This window comes from Pteropus vampyrus, unplaced genomic scaffold (assembly GCF_000151845.1).
Source record: "Pteropus vampyrus isolate Shadow unplaced genomic scaffold, Pvam_2.0 Scaffold46, whole genome shotgun sequence".
NCBI lineage: Eukaryota > Metazoa > Chordata > Mammalia > Chiroptera > Pteropodidae > Pteropus > Pteropus vampyrus.
Window position 1 is genome coordinate 7,524,633 of NW_011888827.1, and position 24,941 is coordinate 7,549,573.

At 44.0% G+C, this 24,941-nt stretch overlaps 1 protein-coding gene across 1 annotated transcript; it reads right to left on the reverse strand.

The window, feature by feature from the left end:
* Nucleotides 1-9,565: 9,565 nt before the first annotated feature.
* TECTB (tectorin beta) lies at nucleotides 9,566-24,018 on the reverse strand. The gene is made up of 10 exons (XM_011359324.1): nucleotides 23,943-24,018; nucleotides 22,975-23,165; nucleotides 21,515-21,657; nucleotides 21,337-21,409; nucleotides 15,629-15,732; nucleotides 15,407-15,490; nucleotides 12,266-12,347; nucleotides 11,868-11,940; nucleotides 10,793-10,825; nucleotides 9,566-9,615 (listed from the first exon to the last, which is right to left on the reverse strand). The coding sequence occupies exons 1-10, from the start codon at nucleotides 24,016-24,018 to the stop codon at nucleotides 9,566-9,568; spliced, it is 909 nt and encodes a 302-aa protein (XP_011357626.1).
* Nucleotides 24,019-24,941: the final 923 nt, after the last annotated feature.

A 24,941-nucleotide genomic window follows, 5' to 3' on the forward strand; every position in this document is an offset into this window, starting at 1 on the left:
GGTAATGGGGAAAGGTGGGCTAGAGGAAGTTAGACTTGCGTACTTGTTGACGCCGTGTAATGGCAGGGTCACCAGGAGACAAAGGTATTCTTACTGCTTGGCTAAAGCAGTCATTCTGCCTTTATCACATCATCTCTGGATTCTGCTAAAACACGAATGTATCTGGAAAGGGCTGTAAGTTTAAGCTTATGTTTGTCATTTATTCTCGGTTGTGAATGAGGGATCTGAAACCTAATTTTTTTAGGAGGATCAGGAGAGAAGAGGGCAGTGCAGATAGACTGGATATGTACATTTACACGTGTGCATAATGTATATACTTTGTATAATGTATATATATAAAAGAATATAAGAGCCTTTGTGTGGAACGAAGACATTTCAGTAATGGCTCCATATGATCCTTCAGGATTTACCCCATCATTACCCTGCTGCATGTCTAACTGGTTTTGAGCTTTGGTTGTCAAAATAGGGTTACTACCACTATCAGAATCCAGAGGAGGAAGCAGTGACCGTGGAGAAGAGGGCTCAGAGAAGGAAGGCTTTGTGGAAGAACCAGGACAAGAGCAAACTTGAGGGGATGCTGGAACTTGGATGGAGTGGAGGTCAGGGTGGTGACGCTCCAAAGTATGGGGCCTCAAAGCAGGCGTCAGTGATGAGGGGCCTTGGTCTCTGACCCCACCCCCACCCTCATGGAGGACACAAGGCCACTCTGTTACTTTATTTTCAGGTTGAAACCACTGGGGATGCATACATGGTGGCCAGCGGACTTCCCATCCACAGTGGAACCAAGCATGTGGACGAGATTGCCACGATGTCCTTGCATTTCCTCAGTGCCACCGTCCACTTCCAGACTGGGCACATGCCTGAGGAGAAGCTCAAGCTTCGGAATGGCCTCCACACAGGGAGACAACTCTGATGGCAGGTGGCCTTTTGGTCCAGGTATGGTGGCAGGTAGTTTTAAATTCAAGTCCAGGGTTCTAGGCTTTTAGGAACCCTGAACCTTAAGAAAATAAAAGGTCAAACTACCTTTGCATGCATATTTCTTTTCTTTCTTTTTTTTTTTTTTTTAGGTGAGGCAACCCTTGGTTGACCTCATAGATTGCAAGGACCTTGTCAGCTTACAATCCCTTATTTTTTAAGCCTATAGCACCTGGTCTTCCTAGTACTAACCATCCAAGTACTAACCAGGCCCGACCCTGCTTAGCTTCCAAGATCAGCCAGGATCGGGTTGTTCAGGGTGGCATGGCCGTAGACTGCCTGCATATTTCTAGTTAGCCAGCTTGCTTGGTAACAACAAGGACACACAAAGACTCTGAGGTGTTGGACCACAAATGAGGAAGAGACCCAAACCAGGACAGTTCTATTGAACTGCCTTTCTTCTACACCTCTGTGTCAGATGCCCTTTGATTTGTTCTGTGTTTTTATCAATCTCATGGGCAGGTGACTTGTGCAGAAGTCACCTGCACCTGGTTTAACGCTCTTTTGTCACTGTTTTGATTGAAATTCTTAATAATTTTCAAATAAGGGGGTCCCTTATTATCATTTTAGACTGGGCCCTGCAAATTATGTAGCCAGACCTGCTCCTGCCTGTCTCCCACGGCTTAATTAAAATAAAATCCGACTCTAATCAGAATGAGTTACTTTCATGTTTGTGCTGCTCCTGTTTTGTTTCTGATTTTTTGTACATCTTCAGTGCATGAATAACATTGTCATTGATTTCTTTCTTAGTCAGCTCGATTGTTGTAACAAAATAAACAAAATACCGTAGACCGGATGGCTTAAACAACAGACATTTATTCTCTCACAGTTCCGGAGATGGGGAAGTCTGAGGTCGGGGTTCCGGCATGACCGTGCGCCGGTGGGGCCCGCTTCCTGGCTTACAGACCTCCACCATCTGGCTGTGTTCACATGGGAGACAAGGGGAGGAAGCTCTGGTGTCTCTTCTTCTTCTTCTTAGGACACTAACCCCAGCATAAGGGCCCTACTCCCATGACCTCATCTAAACCTAATTATCTCCCCCAAACCCCACCTTCTGATACCAGCACAGTGAGGATTAGGGCTTCAGCATGTGAGTTTGGAAGAGACACACACATTCAGTCTATAACAATCGATGACGTCACTTTCCAACGGAAGTCTGTGGGTTCTACAGTTTGCCTCTTTGTAAACCCGAAGATCTATTGCCAAGCTTTGCCCTGAGAGGGCACTTCACACATACTTATTGAATTGCATTTGTCGACTTGAAGTGCATCGTGGAGTCCATCCCTTGGGACCTGCAGACTGGTTATTGCCCGTCCATTCTTTCCTTTTCAGGTCCTGTGGTGGCCGGCATGGTGGGAATCACCATGCCCAGATACTGTCTGTTCAGAGACACTGTGAACATGGCATCCAGAATGGAAAGCGGCACTTTGCGTGGGTATCACTTGCGGCAGTTTACAAACACAATATCGCTGTCCCTCTAGTCCACTATCGTTAACCAGAGGGTATTTTTAGAAGACCCATTTGCATTTCGTCCACTGGTTTCCAGTTGAAGGACAAGATCATTATCCACTTTAGACAATACCGATCACAAGCTTTGTAGAGGGTGCTTGGCCCTGTCCTCTCAATGGAGCTGTGTAGACACACATGACTGCCTCCTTTCAAGACTATTCATTCCAAATAGTCTGGCACATGTATAATAAGATCAGTTAAATAAAGAGCAGGAGTTGGCAAACTTTTTCTATATAGGGCCAGACAGTAAATATTTTAGGCTTTAGGGGGTCATAATTTCTGTTGCAACCACCTAACCTCTGTTGTGTGTGAAAGTGGCCTTTTATAATATGTAAATGATGGGTGTGGCTAGGTTCCAATAAAACTTTATTTGCAAACGCAGGTGGTGGGCTGGATTTGGCCTGTGGGTGGTAATTTACCCATCTCTGACATATTGTTTTGGTGCTGGAGAAGGGAATCTATGGCCAGGAACTCCAGGGGACATCGTATTTTTCGCTTCACCGTAATTTTACTGTGTTGTAAGACCTCTCTTTTTAGCTTGTAAGTAAAGATTTTAAGGATAAAGTTTGAAAGTGGAAATGCTGACGTAGGCTCCAAACCTGACTCGAGTCGCAGTTCTGGTTACGAACAACATTTTTGTATATGGCCCAGCTCTGGGGCCACCCCAGGAAGCCTGAGGAGCTCAGCTCACCTCCCTCCAGGCGAGTACCCGCTTGCACATGGAGTCAGTTTAGTTTTCTGATCCTAAACTGATCATATCAAAGCCTGAGTAGCAACCACCAAGTGTCAGCAATGCATGAATGGTTGGGGGGAGGATCCCAGCCATTTTAAGTGTGGGTCTTAAAAGTAGGGGGCCTCAAAGCGGGGAAGTTGTCTATGATTTGCTAACGAGAAGTGCTGGCAGCCCGAGATTTTGAGCAGTGTAGCGTTCCCTCTCCACAGCAGCCCTCCCCCCGCTGACATCTGTATCAGAGTGACAACCAAGGTGATAACAAGGCCGTACGGGTTTATGGCAGCTCTCCGCATTCACATCTCTCAGAAGGGAGGCTCCATTCCAGGCAAGGTAAGACCGGGCCAGCTGTACCCACCTGCCCCATTTGGGTCTCTGATGGAGGTACGGAGGAACTGAACGAAATCATTGAATCCTCTGGCTGCAGTGCGTGGGGACCCCTGAGGTCCACGGGGAGGTGCTCATGACGCCGGGTCTTGTTCCTTCAGAGAGGACTACTGTCCCCTCAAACAGTCACATGTGGAATCTACGATAAGAGCTTATCTCCCCCCTGGATTAACCCCCGCGGGATGCCTCTTTTCTCTTTGCCACACGGTCTCCTGGCTTCTGCTCGAACACCCCGGTCTAGTCTCCCACATGAGGCGACAGCACATACAAGCCCAGGAATCATAATGTCTGCTTTCCTCTGTGCCCCTCCTCCCGAGTCTAAAATGCCCAGGTAGAGGGGACAGAAACCCATCGGTTTGGGGCTACTAGGACCTTATCTCTACACATTTAAATGTTTTCCCTTTCCCTCTGCCTTCTCCTCCATCCTGGCCTTCCGTTGGTCACTGAAACATATCATGATGACTTTTCATCTTTCTGATAAACATTGTCTTTTCTGGGAGGCAGGATTCTCCTTTTGAGACTCTCTCAAGAAAATCTTGGCGATGTCACAGTGAGGGTGGTGGGTGGTGATTGTGACACTGGGTGTTCGGTGGGTGTGGGGATCCAGGAAAAGAAGCGAGAGGGAAGAGGGTGTGTCATCGACTCTCCCGTTTCTGACTCTGCTCCTGGTAGCTGTATTGATCAACTGACTTCAAGTAGAGGAAGATTTTTCTAGAAGGCAGCAGTGTAGACCTAGCTTTGAATCCTGTCCCACTACTTACTAGCTGTCTGATTTGGTGGCTTGGTTTTATCATCTGTGAAATAGGAATGGTGATAATACTGCCCTCCCAGGTGCTTCATCTGGGGCCCTACTCATAGTAAGAGCTCAAAAGTATTATTATTTCTTAAGATTGCCTGGCAACCAACTTTAACCTCCATCAGCCCTCATCCTTTAGGTCATTATTTACTGTCCATCTAGGCTTATCAGCAAAGTCCAAAGAAATCATCAAGTTTTCATGTATACTAAAGCCTTTCCTCTCTGAAGCAGCTCGTGCCCAGTAGCAACAGTTCTGGCTACAAACATTTCAGTAAGCAAACGAAGGAGACCCCAGTTGCCTGCTCAGAGGCTAAATGTCACAGGCAGCCCCTCCTCTGTGATTCAAAAGCCGTCTCCTTTGCCTCCCTCAGGGCAAAGGAGAATAAGCAACTTTCTGGTTGAAAGGCAAAAAAGACTTCACTATTCTACTTCTCGAATTTGCTGAGGAGGAAGCCAAAGTCCCAGAGAGCCTCTGAGGTGAGCATTTTCTTTAAAGATGTTTGTGGGGTCCCATGAAAGTCTGTGGGGAGCATTACATATACCATTTGGCTAGGTAGTTCTAGGGTCCTGAGTCAGTGGCCCAGTAGGGGAAGCCATCTAGCTGGCCGCCTCATCCTAGTACAGAGTTCTGTGGCCTGAAGCAACTAAGGAATTGGATGAGCTGTATATAGTGAACTCGTTTTCTGGGGGACAAGCGTTGGGCTGTCGCTCCCAGGCCTGCCAGGGAGCTTGCCCGAGCTGCCAGATATTTCTGGCTCATTAGCTTGTGAGTAGGCAGTGAACCCAATTTCATTCTGGGAGAACGGAAAGCTGGAGAAGGAAGTCTGGGGCCACCCACAGGTCCACCACCTTCCTTTGCAAGGTGGCCGTTCCCTAACCTTTCGTGCTTATTTTCCTTGTCGGCCACTCAGCCTGCAAGGAGAGAGAAACCCACCTCAGAAGGCATCTCAGGGATGTTTTTAGGATTTAAAGTTTTACCTAAGGTGTGAGGGAGTGATCACTGAAATCCAGTAGGACAAGGCCACTCTGAGCAGACAGGACCCTTGCAGACAGTCGCTGGAAGGCCTGGCTCCAGAGCTTCTGTGAGCACTGCAACTTCCAAATGGATAATGTCCCATTCTCAATTTATGGTTTAATTGCTTTCCTATCATCCATGGAGCAAATGATGTAATCAGGGCTTGACTTCTAAGTAGAAATTTTTGTTCATTTATGATGTGTTTAATATTTTTTGGTAATTTCCAGCAGACAATGATGAGCCCGTCCATTCTGCCATGAGCATTTCCTCCTTTACACAAAGAATAAGATTCCATGTTGTTTTATTCAGTGGTTCTTGTAATAGATTTACTAAACCACTAATACATTTACAGCACTTTTTTTTTATCCCTTGCAAGTCCTCACCTCTAGATTCTCTTCTGTGTGGCTGCCCCTGAATATGGCAAAGCCATCTGAATGACGGATCATATTTGAGACCTTTTCCTGTTGAATGTCTCATGACTGTAGAGGGGAAACCTAGCAGGACTTGGGAGGGTTTTCTTTTTTGCTTGATCACTGAGCTGCCTTTGTAGAGATATTTTTGAGCTCTGTACAGGGAAACAAATGACCTTTAGATGGGTCGAGAGCATTGAATACCAGATTTTACAAAAGGTTTGGCGGAATTTTTGCCTTTCTTCAGGAAGAAAGACAGTAATAGGGGCCAAGGGAAGCACTTTACAAAGGGTTCCCCGTAGCCCCTAAGTGTTCCTATCGGCAGTACGTTTCATTTGCCCAGAGGTAGGCAGCTGAAATCTAAGCCCTGCACAGACTCCATTTTCTGGACCACAATTTTATTTTAATTGTGATAGTCTCTGCACCTCTCCAAAGGCCTTCAGCAGCGTGGGCTGAAAGCTTTGACTGACGCTCGGAGGAGGGAAGGTAGAATGCATTTATATGAAGATGACATATAAATGTCATCTACCCCAGCATGGAGAGAATGGGACAAAATTTATCTTCTTGTGCCTCATAACTTCTTCCTTTGTTCGGCACCAAGGCTTCTGGGTCCCACACACTTTACTTCACCATGAAAGGGAATAAGGCAGCCTCTGCTGTGAAGTCTCTTAGAGAAATGGGCCAGTACCCATCCATCCATCCATCCATCCATCCATCCATCCATCCATCCATCCACATGAACATTTCATTAATTCAGGGAATATTTATTGAGCACTTACTCTGTGCCAGTTACCACAGTGGAGGATAGAAGGGAATATGAAACTTTCTATGATCTTTAGCTCTCAGTTTAGTTGGAGAGAGGAGGCATAAATAGTAGTAATGTAATATATTCAAGACTAATAGAGATATGTTCAAAAGTGTAGAAGTAACTAAGTGATCAAATATTGTTATATTAAAAGGGCATTAGAAAATGATACACAGATGTAGGAATGGGGTAGGATATAGCAACTGTCTCTTATTATCCCATCTTTGTAACTGTATGGAGTGTGTGTGAGTGTGTGCGTGTGCGTGCGCATGTGTCTGTCCTGGCCCACATGCTTACAGAAGTTATGTTCATATAATAAAAACTTTAATACTTCTGCCCTTTTTATTGAATATTTTAATATAAATATTTGGCATTCAACCACATACATACACATAAAACATATACATACATGTGCATACACACAGATATCACATGTGCACATATGCATGTATATATGTATTTACATGCATAGATATACATACGTATGTGCTGAATACAAACACATAAATCTATATTTATCTCTATCTCTACCTATACTTATACCTATATTTATATGTCCGTATGTCTATATGTCTATATATCTATGAATTGATCAATAGAGGTTTATGTGGTACGTGTACTTAGTATATATGTGTGTATAAATATATATTCATATCTAAAAGTATATATTTTTATAGTACTCAAGGTTTGAAAGAGTCTTTAGGGATGATAACCAAGAATTTTGCTAAGAGCAATTTCCTAAAATCTATATCCAGTATTTTTTTTCTATGCCAACCAAGGATACCTGAGGAAGAATATATTCTTTCCTCTTTCTCTAAATGTCTCTGTTATGTTTAGCACTAATGGGAATTTGCGAGAGAGAACTATTTGGAGAGTGTTTTCTCTTAACTCCTCAATAGAGAAGTCGTGAGACATGAAGATGGACCGAACGTCTTGGGACTGTTAGTTAACTTTAAGTCAAAACACATCTGGTTGCTGGTGAGAGACATTAGGGCTTTAGAGACAGAGGTGACCAAAAAGAACGCACCCCACCCCATGTTAATCATATGAAATGGCTTTATCTCTTTGCATCAGAAACCCAATACGGGAATTTTCGAAATGTAAATGCAGGGTAGAATGGTGGAAAGTCTGTGTGGTATACACGTGAGTCTAAGAAGCTCTAGCTGTTGAAAGCATTGAGAGGGTTGAGGAATCAACATATTACCACTGTAAGCGATAGTCATGTTTAATCATTTTAAGGCATTTTATTTATTCCATAGCACCAGGGAGAGATACAAGATCATTAAACATTGCGATAAAATAGAGCAGACCTAATACAACACTGTTTTATTCTGACAGCCAAGGATTTCGATTATGGCTATGAGTATGCTATTTAAGAGTTTTTCAGTAGAACCAATAAAATGTCTTCTGTCCTTCCTGACTACACAAATTTTAAATTTAGAGGAAGAAGAGATGTCAAACTGGTTTGAGGCCAGCTTTGAGACCAGTGTACAGCACATGGGGTCATTTTAATCTAGCCTATTGTTAAACAAACATGCACTTCATGTCTCCAGAGGTTCGAGAACGTTTCTGGTGTAAAAGAGCCATCAAAGTACAAATCTCAAGACTTCTCAAATACATAAAATGCAGAGATACAAACTGAGGTGTATCTAATCATAAGCCGACTCAGTAAGCCTGTACAGGACTAAGAAAAGACCTTAGAGCTCTGGTTTTTCCTGTCTCATTCCAGCTTCAAGCCTCAAACTGGGGTCCATGGTGCCTTCTCAGAGATCTGCCAGTTCTCAGCCGGGATTGGTTTATTCAGTATTTGTTTTCTTGGCCATGTAAATTGCAAATATTAATGTATTCTGGGTCACTGGGGTGGCAGTGTTGTCAGGGTGCGGCACCAAGTGATTACATTGCCATATTTGTAATTGTTTCCCTTGTTGTTGTTGTTGGTTCCATTTTCATGATTGTAAGTTCATGAGATAAAAACAAATATGAATTTGAACATTGAAGTGAAAGCTACATGAGGTCAGACCATTCTGTACAAATGAAGATTTCTTAGACCAAATAGGAAAAAGTAGTGAGAGAGTTGGGGAGGCCTCGTCTGGTAGGATGGGATCGACACGCTTCCGAGGACCTATCATGGCAGTCACTCCCCAGTCATGTTGCCATAGCAGTTTCATTTAGTCAATGCCACATTATGATGTTAAATTAATGTTGTTGTGGGTTTTGTTCTTTTTGTAGCTTTATTCCTATTTAATCCGTAATTTTCTTTTGATTTTTTGAACTATATATCAGCAATAAAAATAAGGAGTTTATACCTATATAATGTTTATACATATTCAAGAAACCCTATGATCAAATAAATTGTGTGAGCGGTTTGGGCTCTCAGGAATTGTTTTCCTGTACATTACTCAGATTTGAGCAAAACTGTTATATTCCTCTCCGATTCCCACATCATCATTTGAAAGACTGGAACCCCTGCCTGGTGGCTGAGCTGTAGTCCTCAGATTAGAATTGCACAGCGTTGATGACAAAGGCCCTTTTGGCATAGTTGGCTATTCCTGTGCATTCTTAGCACTGACTTTGTGGTTATTCTCCTCAAAATGCTCAGCTGCACTTGGTTGGGTGTGCTAGTCTTTTAAAATTAGAATAATAGCTTTTGAAGGAGTCCACTGCAGCCCTGACTTGAATATGGGGAAAGAAGTCTCCAGCAGCCGCAGGAGAGACCATAGCATCCACAGGAAGTAAAAAGAGGAAGTAGGACACCAAAGAAAAACAATCACTGAAATTCACAAAAATCATTGGAACACATATTTGGCAAAGCTCTATTGTCTGTTCCCCAACAATACGGTCGTCTGTTCTTTTTGGCCACAATAAATGTGAGTTGTCATTGACAGAGGAGATGATGGTGGATGGAGGAGCTGCAGCCGCCTGCCTGGCTACCTCCTTCCTACAGCACGGCACAAATCCCCAGCATCACGATGAGGTGGTAGAGAACATCTGTGAACCAGACAGGAAAGGAGACAGCACATTCAGAAACAGTTCTACAAGGAGCAAGGACAACTCAACAAAAGAGTCAAACCAGGGGTGTTAAGCAACAACTTTTCATAAATTCTACATTTTATGCGAAGTCAGTTTTGTTCATCTTTTGGGGTTTTTGTAGCTGACTTCGATCAGAACCCAACAGATAAACCTAGGATACGGACCTCTGAGGGATGGGAATCTGAACTTCAATAATACAATGACGAGACATCTCACTGTAGGGCTTTAGCTGTAGACCTGCCTTTAAAAAATTAGAATCTGGAATTGGATAGGAGCCTTAAAAAAAGTTGGTTTACATGATTTCCTCTGAGTGAACAAAGTCCACATCTGTGAGTTTATTAACAAACAGAACTGTCTCACCCCATCTCCTTGTTCAGTTGCCTAGTTGCCTCCTTCTTATCATTCAGGTGAGATCCTGGGTCTTAGTTGAAATGTTTTTTCCTGCCAGAGTTTCCTGGCTTCCATCTACATAGTGTCCTTCCCTCCCAGACCCCAACATTTCACGCGTATTAGGAAAGTCAGGAACCTTGCCTGCCTCTCATTGCAATAACTATACCACCCAGAATAACGCTTGGTACAGAGTCATAGTAATTCTAGCTGATCCTTACTGGATGTTTGCCATATGCTGTGCATTGTTTGGTATCCTCAGCTGTAATATTTAATCCAAACAACAGCCATGTGTGATGGGGGCAGTTATTAACCCAATTTCATAGAGGCAGTTGGAGAATGAGAGGGAGAGGTCATTGCCCAAGGTCACTCAGTTAATGGGGGAGGGGGCAGAGTCATAGAGGAGGCTCAAATATCTGTTGAATGAATGGGGTCCTTGAAATTCACATTCTCTAAATGCAAGAACAAAGCGATGCCACCTGGCGATGTCTTTGTCGAGACCTGTGGGATCCAGTTCTGCTTCATCCAATTTGCCCCCACTCACTCCCTCCCTTCAGAGCTCAGGGTCTGGCTGGAGAGAGACCTCTCTACCTCCATCGCCCTCTACCCCACTCAGGTGTGCTTTAAAGAGTAGTTTTCAATTTTTAACGGCTTTGCTTGGGCAGAAGGTGAGCTTCTTTTAAAACATATATCTGCCTATTAAAAGTGTCGCCCCATGACGTTTCCCAGAGGTGCCTTGTTTCCTTACCTGAGAAGCTATAGAGACTCGAGAATCCCCTGCCTGTAGTGAGTAAAGAGAGAGAATGCTGAAGGTTTACGAAAAGATCATGGAAGGAGATGTCTCATAGCTATGTTTCTCAAATGCAAACCCGACTGTATTCTCTCCTGATTGAACCAGCGGGCTCTCCCTTGTCTTTGGAACAAAGTTTATAGCAAGGTTTACAAAGGCTTCATCTCACACCATTTTCTCAACTCTCTAAGGCAGGGGTTGGTAAACTTCCTGCAAAGGGCCAGATAGTACATATTTTCAGCTTTGCGGGCCATGGGATCTCTATTGCAACTACTTGGTGCTGCCAGCTGGAAACAACACGTAGATGAACGAGTGTGGCTGAGTTCCAATAAAGTTTCTTTATAGACACTGACATTTGAATTTCACATCATTTTATGTATCATGAAATATCATTCTTTTGATTTTTTTCAACTGCATAAAAAGGTAAAAATTGTTCTTCGCTCGAAGGCGATACGAAATCTGGTGGCAGCCTGGGTTAGCGCCACCCCGTCCCTAGCCATAGTTTGGTGACCTACAGAGCTCTTCCCTAAGTCCTGAACGAGGTTGAACTCCTTGTCACGTACTCCCATAGCACACCCCACCCCCACCCCCACCGCTGACAGCATCTTCCTTTCCCTTAGCACTTAACACCTCTCTCCTTGCTAGATGTTAAAAGCCCACGTGGGACTCCTTTGTTTCTGAAACCCCAGGGCCCAGCCCAGTTCAAGTTTTGTTGACTTGCACTGGATGTTCCCAGCACACGTCTCTATCATGATTGTTGATGGCAGGCTTTACCTGGAAGCTCAGCATGTCCTAATTCCTTGGGGGCATTGGAATCTAGGCCACAGGTAGAGCTCCTCAGGGTAGTTAACTAACCTCGACTCCTTGATTTTTCATGAGCTACCGGGCCCCAGTTAAGAAGACTAGAGTTGCACGTGAAGGTTGTGTCCACAGGCACAACTGGTTTGGCAATTGGGCAAAAATGCTCCAACCGGCCGTGCCTGTGGATGCAGCCCAGAGAGAACTCAACCTTTTGGAAAACAGGGTTGCTTACTACGGAGAGAGAGCTCCACCACCAGGACGCCCCCTGTCTGGTCCCGGAGGATGCGCTTCCGTTTGTCACAAGTCTGAAGACCCAGGAGAAGCAGAGGGGAGAGGAGGGAGGGAGGTAGGATGAGAAATGACACAGGAGAGAAAAGAGAGAAAGACAAGAGATTAAAAAAAAAAAAAAAGCCACAAACATGAGTCAAAATTCCCCAGCTAACAGATATTAGTTACCTTATTATTTTTTAAATAACCCAAAGAAACATTTTTTTAGCCCTTCTTTAACTTGAGAAAAAGGAAGAAAGCTTTACTTTGTTAGTGCTTCAGGCTGGAAGAAATCGTGCTGGATGAGGTCATTGGGTATGGGAGGGACTGACAATTTCTTTGGGTCAGAAGTAAGGCTTTTACCTCAGTCACGCTCATCACAGCGATTTGAGAAGTGGACACTTGCAACGTGTTCTGGTTCATTTTCTTCTCTTTTTTAAATGCCCTGCCAATAATTATCCTTTCATCAGCTGTTAAATGTCTCTCTGCTCCCTCCCCTTTCTCTATTTGTGCTTATAAGGGACCATTGTCTGGCTAAACGCATCAATAGAACTAGAGATTATATTCTTGTAGCTGTTGGTTACTATAGGCGATGTGAGCAGGGGCCCTGGTCAGAAACACCGTGTCCCTCATCATCGAGATCTCTAGTCCAAATAGACTGGAGGAGGTGACAATTTGGGATTTAACACTTTCGGGCCTCTAAGGCAGAGGTTCTCAAACTCGAGCATGCCTCAGAATCACCCTAAGGACTCCTGAAAGCAGAGAGTTTCTGAATCAGGTGGTTGGGGGCCGTGCTGAGTATTTACATCAAGTGCCCAAGTGATTCTGAAGCTGCCATGGACCACACTTTGGCACCAACTGCTTGAAGGACCAGGTTGCAGCGGAAAACTGTCTCCCACTTGCATTTGCTGTGCATGTTCATTGCAGCTGCAGCAGCTTCTTGGGGGAGGGGGGTGCGGGGGGAGACTGGCAGGCAAGAGCTGAAAATAACGCACCTTTTGACTTCCGTCCAGGACCTGTTGCTACCACTGAGATTTTTCATTTTCTCTTGTGCTTTTAACTTTTTAAAAGCACTTTCATGTCTTACTGCTTTCATTTTACGTGCTCGCCACTCTAAAGATGAGAAAGCCAGGCTTCAGAGGTTAAGTGACATGTGCCAGACTGTGTAGCTTGTTGGTGGCAGCGTGAGCAGGGCTCAGAATGTCTGCACCATACTCCGTGTCCTTTCCTCCAGAATGTCCTCAGCGCACACCTATTCTCCCAATCCCATTCCACCAGAACCAGACATTCGGGGCCAAATTAGAGACAGGACTGAAGCAACGTTAACTCTCAGAGTTACTGAGTGAAATCAGAAGTGAACACTGTGCCTTAGATGCGGACCAGGGGTTGGAAGCTGGCCTCTGTTTGTGGTGACCTTTGAGCAGTGACAGGACTGGAGGCATTTTCTGAGTTGTGAAATAAGACTCTAGGGAGATCATTTGGTCAATACACCTGAGATTCTTGTACCAACTCAGATGTGAGTCCTTAAAATAGCTCCTTGCAGCTGGAGTGCCCAAGGCCTGGTGTCAGCCAGTGGAAAACAGTGTAAGCAGAGCTTTGTCCAGGGAGGGGAGGAGGCAAGTCATGGGCAGGACTAGATGCCTTGGCACTACTGCCTCTTGGTGCTGGCTGTGGCCCCTGCCTGGCTATGACAGAAATCCCTGGATGACAGAACACCCATAGCGGGGCGTTCACACTGTTACCACAGGAAACTCCTTCCCCACACAGGATCAAACTTCCTGATAATATAGTTATTCTCATCTCTCCAGGCACTCTGAAAACTGGATATTCCTCCAAAAAGGCCTAGTGTGAACCAAAAGCATCTGGAAGGTTGTGGGAGCGATTTCCTCATCCTCCTGGTTGGCACTGGTCTGTGTGCATGTATCTCCAACCTCAAGGGGCCCTTTCAACTAAGCAGAACATGGAAATAGATCAGAACTTCTTCCACATGACTGCACTTAAATGCAGATTCCCAGGGTTCACTCAGGGCCCTTCTGGGGTGCTAGGCTTACAGCGTGCCTCCATGTATCACAGGCATCCTCAGTAGTGCCTGTGCACACTCGAGTTTGAAGGATGCTTGTATCAACTACCCCAAAGCCACAAGCTTTCCTTTTTCTGCTATATTACACATCTGTCAGATAAAAGCAACAGCACCAGAACTATCTGTAGGGAGGAGATCCCATCGTGTGGCAAAATACTTTGCTCCTGTGTGGCCACCATCTGGGAGAGGCTACCAATGCTGCATAGTAATTTCAGGTACCAGTAGGTCAATGATTTATTTCAGTATCTCCTTGAAGTCATTTGCTTGGGCCATCATCAACACATCCTAAAGGACGCACTGAGTAACAGATGTGAAATAAACACCCAAACTAACATCCCATCTCTGCAGGAAGTTTTGCTGAGTGGCTCAGATGTGGCTCTGTTGGCCTGTCCTACAATGCTACTCAGGAGATCAGCTACCTGAGTTTGAACCCCCAGATCATCCATCCCCTTACTAGCTCTAGACTTCGAGCAAGTTTCAGTCTTGTCTGTGCCTTAGTTTTCCTATCTATAAAACAGAGACTATTATACTACCTACTTGATAGGGGTTTAATGAAATGTGAAGAAATTAATATTTGTAAAGCACCTACCTAGAGCCATGTCTGCTATGTTGAAAGTACTTTACAAGTGTTCGTTAAATGAAAATAAATAGTTAAAGGTTCAAAGTGGCTCGACCTTTGCTATCTAATCATTTTTGTCCCTGGCCCCAATGTTTACCTAAGCCCTGATGGATTGTGGTAATAACAAGGCCACACCGTCTGCTTTGGTTTGGGGAATGGCCTCTTCTGTGATTGCCGTTCGTGGTGTGGACGATGCCCACAGCTTCAGCCTAGCTCTAAATCTCCCCTGTTTTCTGAAGTTATAATTCCCAGTATTTCTGGCCAATCACAACCTCAAGCTCAACATGGCATTCCCGAGCTCTAGAAGAACACAACGCCCCCTATCCAGAAAGTCCCCTCTCAAGCAGCCAACAACAAATAAGTCTTCACAATCCACAGACTCAACAATGCAAAGCCATCTTTGTCACATATTCCTCAGCCTTTTTGCCTTGCTCTTCCCTCCTTTCATATCCAGCGGGTTGCTAAGTTTGTCGTTGTTAATTATTTCTCCCTCTCTTAGATGATCTATCCATTCATGTGGTTACACCTCAGTTCAGATATTATCACAGTTGCTGCCGCTGCCTCTTTCTGCCTCCCACCTTTGCCTGTAAGGCAAATGAATTAATATATGATAAAGCTCTCAGAACAGTACTTGGTACCAGAAAGCACTATATCAATGTTTGCTAGTGTCGGTACTCAGCCTGGAAGCACAGAGGATGTCACCGATGTGACCTCAATAGGCTCTGCCTCTTCCTCCCAAGCCAGAGCAGCCCTGAATGTGTTTAGCTCCATCTGTCAGCCCTGGGCTCCGGAGAGTAGTACCTACCCTTTGTTGATCAGCTGCCACTGCAAGGGATACATGAAATCAGCTGAAGGTGTGGCCCAACAACTGTTCAAAACCACTTTAAACCTGGATTAAAAAAAAAAGATATCCCTTTGAGCCAGAGTGTTGTATGCCTAGAAACAACTGGTGATTAAAAAGTCTCTTGCTGATCTTTCCCCCTTCACTTTGTATTTAAAAATATAAACACAAAGTAAATCTACTTACCTAATGCTTAACCCTTTGGCTTCTACTCCTGCAAACAGGTCTGAACCAATTTCGGATGTCTCCAGAACAAAAGGGGCTTCTTTCTTAATGGAGAACTTGGCATTCTTTGGAAGGAAATTGACACTAGGCATTATGACCTCTCAGAATGAGCAGTTGGGATGGACAGAAGCAGATGAATTGGGATGGGGTAGGGGTGGGAATCAATGCAAAAGGCACAGGCACACGAGACCACAGTGAGAAACCTCCAGGATCAGAGATGCTCTGCCACTTAGGATGCTGGTGCCATCTTGGAAGGGATAGGACATCACATGTCCGGGTTTGCTGGTCACAAGGAGACATGTACTATATGTCTTATCTGTGCCAAAGAGAAATAAGACTTGGCTGATGGGGTGGGGGAGGGGGGAAGTGGAGTCCAGGAATGCTGAGGCACTGTGTTTTCCTGAGTTAACCAAGGGCATGGGTGACCAAACACATCCAACCCCACTTTGCCCTTGCTCCTCTACTACGTGTCTGAGCAGTTTCCAGCCTGGGTTGGAAAGTTTATGATCCGAGTCTCAGTTAACAAATATGACAATAACAACAACTCACTGATCACTTACTAAGTGGCAGGCACTGTTCTCTCTATTGGGCTACTTTCTACGTCAGGACGTTCTGTCTTTTGAGATTACTGAGGAACAAAGTAAAGATCTCTGTCTCTAACCCCCCCATATTCTAGCAGGGGAGATGGATGATAGACAATGAGTATGTAAACTACCTAGTATGTTAGAATAGACTATAGTACATTATATAGAAAAGCTATAGAAAATTAGAGCAGGGTAAGGTGGATTGGGAGTCCAAGGAGGGGTGAACTGCAATTATAAATAGAGTAGGTGGAGAGGACTCATTGAGGATGTGACATTTGAACCAAGACCGGGAGAGCTGATGAGGCCTGTGCTTCCAGGCTGAGTACTGATACTAAGAAACCCTTCTATCGTGCATGCAGGTATCCAAGGAAGAGTGTTTCAGCCAAGGCGGAGGCCCTGGAGTGAGGGCGTGGCTGGCAGGACAGTAAGGAGACCAATGTGCTGGAGCATGACTGAGTCAAGGGGGAAAGTGGTGGGGAGGAAGGAAGTGCGTAGGGGCAGGAGATGAGCTTGAGAGGCTACGGGGGTGGATCCAGAAGACTGTGGTTTCACCTCTAAGTGCAATAGGGGGTCATGGCCATGACTTGAGTACAGAAGCAGCAGCCTTTCTTCACTGGCCTGGCATGTGTGGTCTCCGGCTGTCATTTTCATCAGGCAATTCTGGATGAGTTATTAGGAATAATAGCAGTGTTTCCACTTGACTTACCCAAAGAAGGCTGATTTCTCCATTCTTTGTGTCTTGGGTTCATTCAACTCTAGTAACGACCTTTATCTACTCTCCGAGTTTAGCTTCCATAGACCAAAGCATCGTGATGGAAAAACAAGGACTCTGAGCAAATCCTAGGTCCCACCACTAACGCGGGACACACAGTCAGCCTTTGGGGCCTCAGTTTCCCCATTTACACAAAGGGAATAACCTTTGCCTTCTTCTATCTCACACAAAATTTTTTTATGATGGTGGTTTTATGTAATAGAAGCATAAAGCTTAAACCAGGATACTAGTTAAAAGATTAAGGATCATTGACTTAGAGATTTGCAGAACTGCAATAGGTAAATACTGTAGCAAGGATATCTAGTTAAAATGGACTTTAACCTCCTAAAGGTCAAATTCAGAGAATTTTCCAAGAGGCCTCAGAGTCATCTTCTAGTGCCTCTTATGTTATTTTACTGATTGCAAGTCCGGCCAGGGTTCCTGAACTCAGTCACCTGGAAGTCAGATGCTTCCTCCCATATGTCAGCCACCTGCACCATTTAAATGGTTGCAATAATGAAACAAAAATGTTCTTCATTCCAAGTGATTTACTAGCAGATTGAAGTGGTTTTTAAATGTTCCTTGTTATTTTCTGAGATTTGTCATATTTCAGGAGACTGTTTCCAAGTGTGGGACCTAGCCTGGGGACCATAACGTAGTCTCCAACCTAGCCAGAGGTGCTTCTCCCAGCCTCATCTCCCAGGGACCAGCCAGCAGAATATCGGAATATTGGAATAATGCTTCTGCTCCCCGAGGAAACTGCCTGATTCTGTTTCAAAGTGGAGAACAGAATCTACACTGTTAATTCAATCTCTGAAGCAAAACGCTTTTAATGGTCAGTTTCTTCACTTCTCATCCTACAGCTAAGGCGACCCCAGCATGCTATCCCTCTACTTTCTTTATAACATGAAAATTAGGGACCTAATTCCAGATAGCTTCTCCATATGGTACCCGTAGAGTCTGTTTTGGCATTCTTGGAAACCCAGAAACACCACGTAAACTACTCATTCATTGAACAGGATAGAGGAGCGCTTTGAAAAATCATGCCATCCAGGCCCTTCACCTGATCAAAAGATTGAGTCACGACTAGCTAGTAACACGTGAGGACTGGTCCATCTGAATTAACGGCAGGTCACGTGGGCAAGATCTGGGAGCTGCTTCTGCTCACAAGCTCAATGTGAGACAGCAGCGAAAGAAAACTGCCCGAAGCTAATCTTATCCTAGAACATGTCTCTAGAATCTCCAAGAACTTAGAAGGTCACCCCTGACTCACTATGCCCTGCATTGGTCTGACACGGTCTAGAATATAACATTTCAATTCTGAGCTCTGCTTTTCGGTAGGGGCATGGACTAAATGGGTCATACTCAGAGCAGAGTACCTGGGATGACAAATGGACCACTGGCAGTTGGAGGATGTTTTACGTGGGAAAGACAAGCTTGAGAAAGGTGAAGAACTGTCAGCAACATCATTACACGGTATTATTTTAGAAGACAGAACCAGGACCAATGGGCCAGAGTTCAAGATGTCAGCTATCATATACTGATCTAAAATGGGAAGGGCAAAATTGCCACTGTCCTTGGAAGAGGTGGGGAGCCTGCGCCTCAGCAGTCTTGCAGTAGGGTTTTAAACTTTGTATGGAAGGTCAAGGTTGATCGATTCTGAAGTTTGTTCTGGCTCTGGAAGTCTAAATTTTGGCCTCTATTGCTTGCATTGGTTTCATCCCAAGCTTTTTCATTTATCTTTAGCCACAAGAAATGGTCAGTACTATTTTAATTGAGTATAAATCCACCTAATCCCATACGGACACTGACGTTCAATTCTATAAAGACCACAATGCTAGCACTAGGAGCTCTCAGAGTTTCCACTTTAAATGGGGTCAGAAGTTAACATAATGAGAATGGTTACTTCCACAGTACTTACCTTGTGCCAGGCACTGTGGTAAGTGCTTCATAAGGATTATTTCATTTAATCTTCATCACAAATGCATGGAGTAAGTGCTATTATTATCTCCATCTAACAAATGTGTAGGTGGAGGCCTAGAGAGGTTAACTAACTTGCCCAAGGTCACACAATTAGTAAATGGTGGAACCAGTTGTCTGATGTCAAGGCCTATTTTCTTACCACAGTGCTAGGCTGCTCCTGCAAACTGACTACCTTCCTTTATTTTGGATTGGGAGGCAAAATAACTTTTTGACACAAATACCAACCATGGGCCATTGCAAGAGTGGGAGAGAATAGGGAGAGAAGAGAAGAAGCTTCCTGAGTAGAACTGGTGGTTTTAGAGCCCAGCATTTAGAGTTCTCGGAATCCTAAGCCATCAGCAATGTGTTGATTTCATTGTACAATCTAGGGCACAGCTCAGTTGCTGGTAATTTGATGGAAATATATGCAGGGAGCAACTGTTGCTTCAGAAACACACAAGAATGCTCTCAAAGCAGAAGAAGGAAGAGAAGAAAAATACCAACCATGTGAGTCAGGCTTAGGAAACCAAGCACACGGTGGGAATATTAATCAGTATAAATTCTCTGTCACAGCATCAGAGCCCTGTCTTTGCTGAGTCTGATTGTCCTGTAAGGGTCTTGGTAGTCCCCTGGGGAGGAAGGTCTCAGCCTCATTTCTAGAACAGTTCAAGGGGGCATCCTGTTAAGTCTGTCTGTCCAGCCCACGGGATGGCCTGGGTGATGCTGAGGACATGCCTTGTATTTTTTGTTTTCTCTTAAAAAAGAATAGGCTTTTTCTAGTTCTAAAATTTGATACTTATATCTGAAACATAGCCCAACATGGCTGACGGTGGATGATGATTTTCGACAATCCTGGTGCCTCTCCAGTTCCAACTGTCGTAAAAATCTTCATAGGTTCATACCCATAATCTTATCTAGTTAAAGTAACAGTCATGTTCTTCTGGACGGGGACACAGTAGTAAAGACAGCCTGTCACCAGGATGTCCCCTGAGACTGTAGTCAATACGTGAAGCCTGTTTTTCTCTCTGGACACGCTTCATCCGTTTCTACAGTGGTTTTTGCCACCCTTCATCTGCCCTGGCAGTTAGCCCTGTATTAACATTCCTGATTACACATCCAGGGGCCACATGGGATTCCTTGTTTTTCAGGACTTAACCTCTAGTGGGATGCGGCAGGATTCTGTGGAACCTTAAAGCTTATCTAATTTGGAGAGCCCTCTTTAATGAAAAGGGTCAAACTTTTGAATACAAAATTAGACACAGGGCCTTGAGAGGGGCCTGTGCAACTGGGGGGTCGTGAAACTTCAGCTTCATTCCCTTCGTAGTAAGTCTGCCTCAGAGAACAGGGTTAGGAGAACTGTGTCTCAGACTACCTGCGTGATCTGGGGCAGATCACTTCCTCCTCCTGGGCTGTAAAATGGACTAGGCGATTCTAAGGTCCCTTCTAGCTCTCACCTTCTGAGTCCAGCAGGGTCAATAGCTTCTAGGGACCCAATAAAACAAGTTTAAAGAGTACCAAGTTAGTGGCACTCCAGGTAATATAGTTGTTTTCTTTATGAAACGAAAGGGTTGGACATGATGACCTCTAAGGATAAATTCTAGTTCTAATGTTCTATGTAAAGATTTCTATTTCTGCTTGCATCTTCCTCCAGCCAGCTGGGCTAGTATGCTATGTGTATTTCTCCTCACTGGAAGCTGCAGGTTTAAAAAACAAAGCTCCCCTTCTACCTTCTAAACAGGATGGCAGCAGGGCTAAAGGCCATTGTATTTTTCATTTCTCTGGAGCACTTTATTTTGAGAGAGACCAAATGTGCCTTTGACCTGGATGTCAACAGAGGCAGTATGCCCAAATTAAACAGGGTGGTGGTGGAGGAAGCCCGCTAAGTGAAGGGCTTGGCAACCAGAGAACTAGGCAGCAGAGGTCAAACCCAACCTCTCTCCTTGGCCCTGTCTTAGGTAGGAAGCTCGCTACTCTGTGCAAATGTTCTAACAAGAGCTACATCCTACTATAAATCTCTAGAACAGGTTGTAGTAGAAACGAATCTGGATAAAGAGACATCGGCTGTCTTACTGTCTATTGACCTTTGTAGCTCATAGGATTTCTTTTGCCTGTTTTTTCATCTAAAGAATGGGAAGGTTGATTTTTTTTTTTTTTTGGTGGTACTTTCAGCTCTTCTATCCCATTTATAAATCTGGCTTTCTGAGTTTAGTTTTTAAAGAGGTTTAAAGTTAGACCAAAGCTTACGTCTCAACTTGAATTCAAGAGTGAGGTTCTGCATAGAGCCTATATAAGAGCAAACCCCAAGGAAGCAACCCAGCATGTCCAACCCATTCATTTCCTGGCAGTGATGGGAACCTGAAGATACCACTTACAGTGTAGAAGTTGAGAGACAATTGGCTTTCAAATGTGCCCATGCTCCCATTCTTCACATGGACAGTTGCCACTCTGGAAAGGGGAGAGAATTTTGCATAAGGACTGAAACATGCCTGATTGGCAGGGACTGTAGAGCACACACAGAGCATCCCATCCTCCACTCTCAGAGCAACTTACCTCTGGTCAAAAGCAGCCTGGTTCACCAAGTAGGTGGAGTGGTAGGTGCAGGAGAAGGAGTAGTTCACGGGCTGGTTCTTCACGATTACGGTGCTGTCATTGGAAACGATGTGGCTGTAGAAGTGGTAGATGGGGGGCTTGTACTGGAGAAAGGAAGAAGGCGTTAGGGTAGCCCTGTACCCCCACGATGAGAATAAGGATTCTGGGAAAAGTATTTAAAGATGGCTCTGAAAAAAGCCCCGTGGGGAGACACGAATGTGCACCTACGCTTTTTGTCTGGTGGGCTGATCATTTTTGTAAAGAATTCTGGAGTCTGTTCAACTAAGATTGTTTAAAATAATCTGAGTTGACCATTGTACACTTAAAAGAAATCCATTTACCCACTAGGCTTCTGGCCAAAAAGAACTGGTTCAGGAGTCTTTCTTTCCCAACATCAATTTTTTACCCATTTTACCTGCCCACGTGATCTTATGTGAATACTTTCACCCATTTAGAGTGATTTCTAGAATTCCCCCATTTCTAGAACATTATTGTCTAATTATTTGCTCTTTCTTTCTTCCAGTCATGAGCATGATTCCTGAGAAGCTTTCCTCTGACTTGCTGAATGCTGAAATCACAGGATATCAGAGACAAGAAGAATCTTGAACGTCCACCTGAAAAGCCTGAGACAACGCAGATAATTTCTAGTTCACCTTACCAGGGAACTCAAGGACACGACATTTTTGTTAATCATGCCTATGGCTCTTTCCACTTAATCGCTGAATCCTTGTGGGGTCTTATGAGCTCTTTGGTCCCATTTTCTGAGACCCGATTGCTGTCAAGTCTTTTGTAGTCAAGGCAGTAGGGATGCTGGACATCAGCAGTGGAATAGCCTCCCTTGAGGACTGCGTTCCTACTGGTTCTGTGCCCCCGGACTAGTGACTTCATTGGGAGGTCTCAGATTTCTCCTCCGTCACGTAGGATATTGGCAAGAAGTTGTCTGTGGTTCCTTTTAATTCCAATTGCCTTTCCTGGGTATTTCACAAGACCCAATTATGAATTGTGTTATGCTTTGGTTACTCACTTAAAATGCCCTTCCAAATGCACTTTATCACCACTTTAAAGTCTCAGGCAGAGGATGTCCCTCCCATCCAACCCAGAAAGGGTGGCATCTTGTGAGCACATGCTCAGAACTCAAAGCAAGGTAGAGGTGGGGAATGCATGTTGTTCTACTCACAGAAGGGGCCCTAGCTGCCTCCGGCAACACATTAAGAGAATAAAATTCAAATCCAAAGAGTCATTGAAACTAGGCAGAAGAGAAGGATTGAAATAACACTAACAACCCAGGAATAAGAGTATGGATCGACTCTTAAAAGGAAATTGGTGAATTCTGCATCTTTTGACGGGTAAACAGCAGATGTCTTATTCTTGGGCCCAGTTGTCTCATTTTAGTGACTCCTCATTGTATGGCCTGGACTTACCTCAGACTGAGTTCCACAATAGGACTTGTTTTTAGGTGACAAATCTGGGATTACAAATTGGTAGTAACCTCCTTCATGGACCCCGTTGTAACACAGTCCCCCGAGTGCCAGCTGATGCACTTCCCATCCATAGGGACACTCGGGGATTTTGGTGATGATGGTTTTGGGATAACAAAACACAAGAATGACATCTAGAAAGATGATACACATGGTTGCAAATCAGAGACGGTCATCCTACTAATCTGCATAAACAATAGCGGTTCCAGCCACAGCTGAATATGCGAAACAATTGATTAAAAACACTTTCCCCACTATTCTTCATGAGCTGTGATAAAAGTTTTCACCAAATCTGTCAATGAAGTTCCACTTTTATAGTTTTTGCTACATCTGTGGAATATCTGTACTAAATATGTATTGAAAATTAGTCCACTTTTAAACTTTAATCTCCTTTAAGGAATAGATCTGTGAAGCCAGACTGGATAGATTAAAGATATATATATATTAAATATTAAATATTAAAAGATATTAAATATTATATTTCATATATAATATATATCTCTCATATATAATTACATATATAAACATTTTTAAATCCCATAAAAATGAGCATATAACAAAATAAGAAGTGTCTTCATTTCATGCACAATGCTCTGAAACAGTAATTCATGGCACAGGACAGAAATACAATAGTCAAGTAGAAAGTAGAAAAATATGTGGAGATTTTCTATTTATCCATCTATGTAGCATTCTCTAATTGTAAAAATGTCTAAATTTATCTAAAATATTTTTACTTCTTGTGGGAAAAGTCCAGTTGGCACCGGGGGTGTTGGAGGGGATGAGGCTTAAGTGCTTCTACTTGGCTACATTATTCATTTCTATAACAATATCAGCACAGAGCTCTGAGCTTTGCAAAGGGAAACTTCAGGAAACTTTTCTGTCCAGGAAAAGGGACTAGCACCAGGGCATACCTGCTTTGTTTGGAGTGCATGATTTCGCAGAGGCTTCCACAAAGATGGCCAGCAGGACAAAGGCCCTCATCGCCATTGCTTCTCCGAATCTGGTCTTTGCCAGGTGACCAAACCAAGCTGGCCAAATGTTCACTGTCCTGCCGTGGCCCGAGCTGCGATCATTCTAGGTAAGAAACACACGTGAGAAATTAAAACCAAGAACGAAGCAACACACACAGTCTTGGGGGGAATTTCCAAGGTAGATCGATAATGCCATCTGTCCCCATTTTTAATGGCTCCTGGTCTGCTCTGGGAGGCAAAAAGTGGGGCTCATACCGCAGGGAGTGTCAATGACCCACGCGATTGCTCATGTTCCCAACTGTTTGATTCTCTCTGGACTGTGGATGCTGTCTCCCAGGTGCTGCCCAAATCTCCAGCCCCAGTCCCAGCTTGACTTTATAAAGACCGAGGGTGTAAAAGAAACCGGCTCCAGATAAATCACAATGAACATGCATTATCCACTGTGGGGGGAATAAAGGAGACCTTGCACAATAATCCGGTGAGAAGCTCAGTTACGGCCCCTTGAGTCTAATTTCTTTTGCTTCACAGAGTTGGAAAAACTTTTTTTTTTTTAACCATTTCTACCAGGATTGAAATAAAAAGTTGATTTTTCCCCCCTTCGTACAAAAAATAACTCCAATTGGAGGCAAACTAATTTCCGCACAGTTCCAGGTGACAATTTTCTTTCTTTATGTCTTGCTTTCTTTGCTTTATTTCCTGCTTTCTTATTTTTATATGTAGGCTATCTAAACTTCAAACTTATCAAGTTCAGCAACAATAAACAAAAAACAGGCTGTTTATGTGATGCAAACATGTTAAAGTCTTTTTCTAATATTTTGAAATCAAACTCTGAATTGCTAGAGTTTCATCTTGAAGTTTCTCTAGAACTCCTCCCGAAAGATAACTTCTGATTGTAGATCTCTAGGCTTCTAAAGTTTTGTTAGTCTCCCAGAGCAATGA

What these genes read in the sequence shown, in the direction of transcription:
- TECTB (XM_011359324.1), bottom strand. Translation starts at nt 24,018, where the DNA reads ATGGCGATGAGGGCCTTTGTCCTGCTGGCCATCTTTGTGGAAGCCTCT. An exon ending in CAGGCTGCTTTTGACCAGAG is followed by an intron (nt 21,410 to 21,514) that starts GTAAGTTGCTCT and finishes TCCCCTTTCCAG; the next exon opens with AGTGGCAACTGTCCATGTGA. An exon ending in TGGCAGCTGATCAACAAAGG is followed by an intron (nt 12,348 to 15,406) that starts GTAGGTACTACT and finishes AATTATTGGCAG; the next exon opens with GGCATTTAAAAAAGAGAAGA.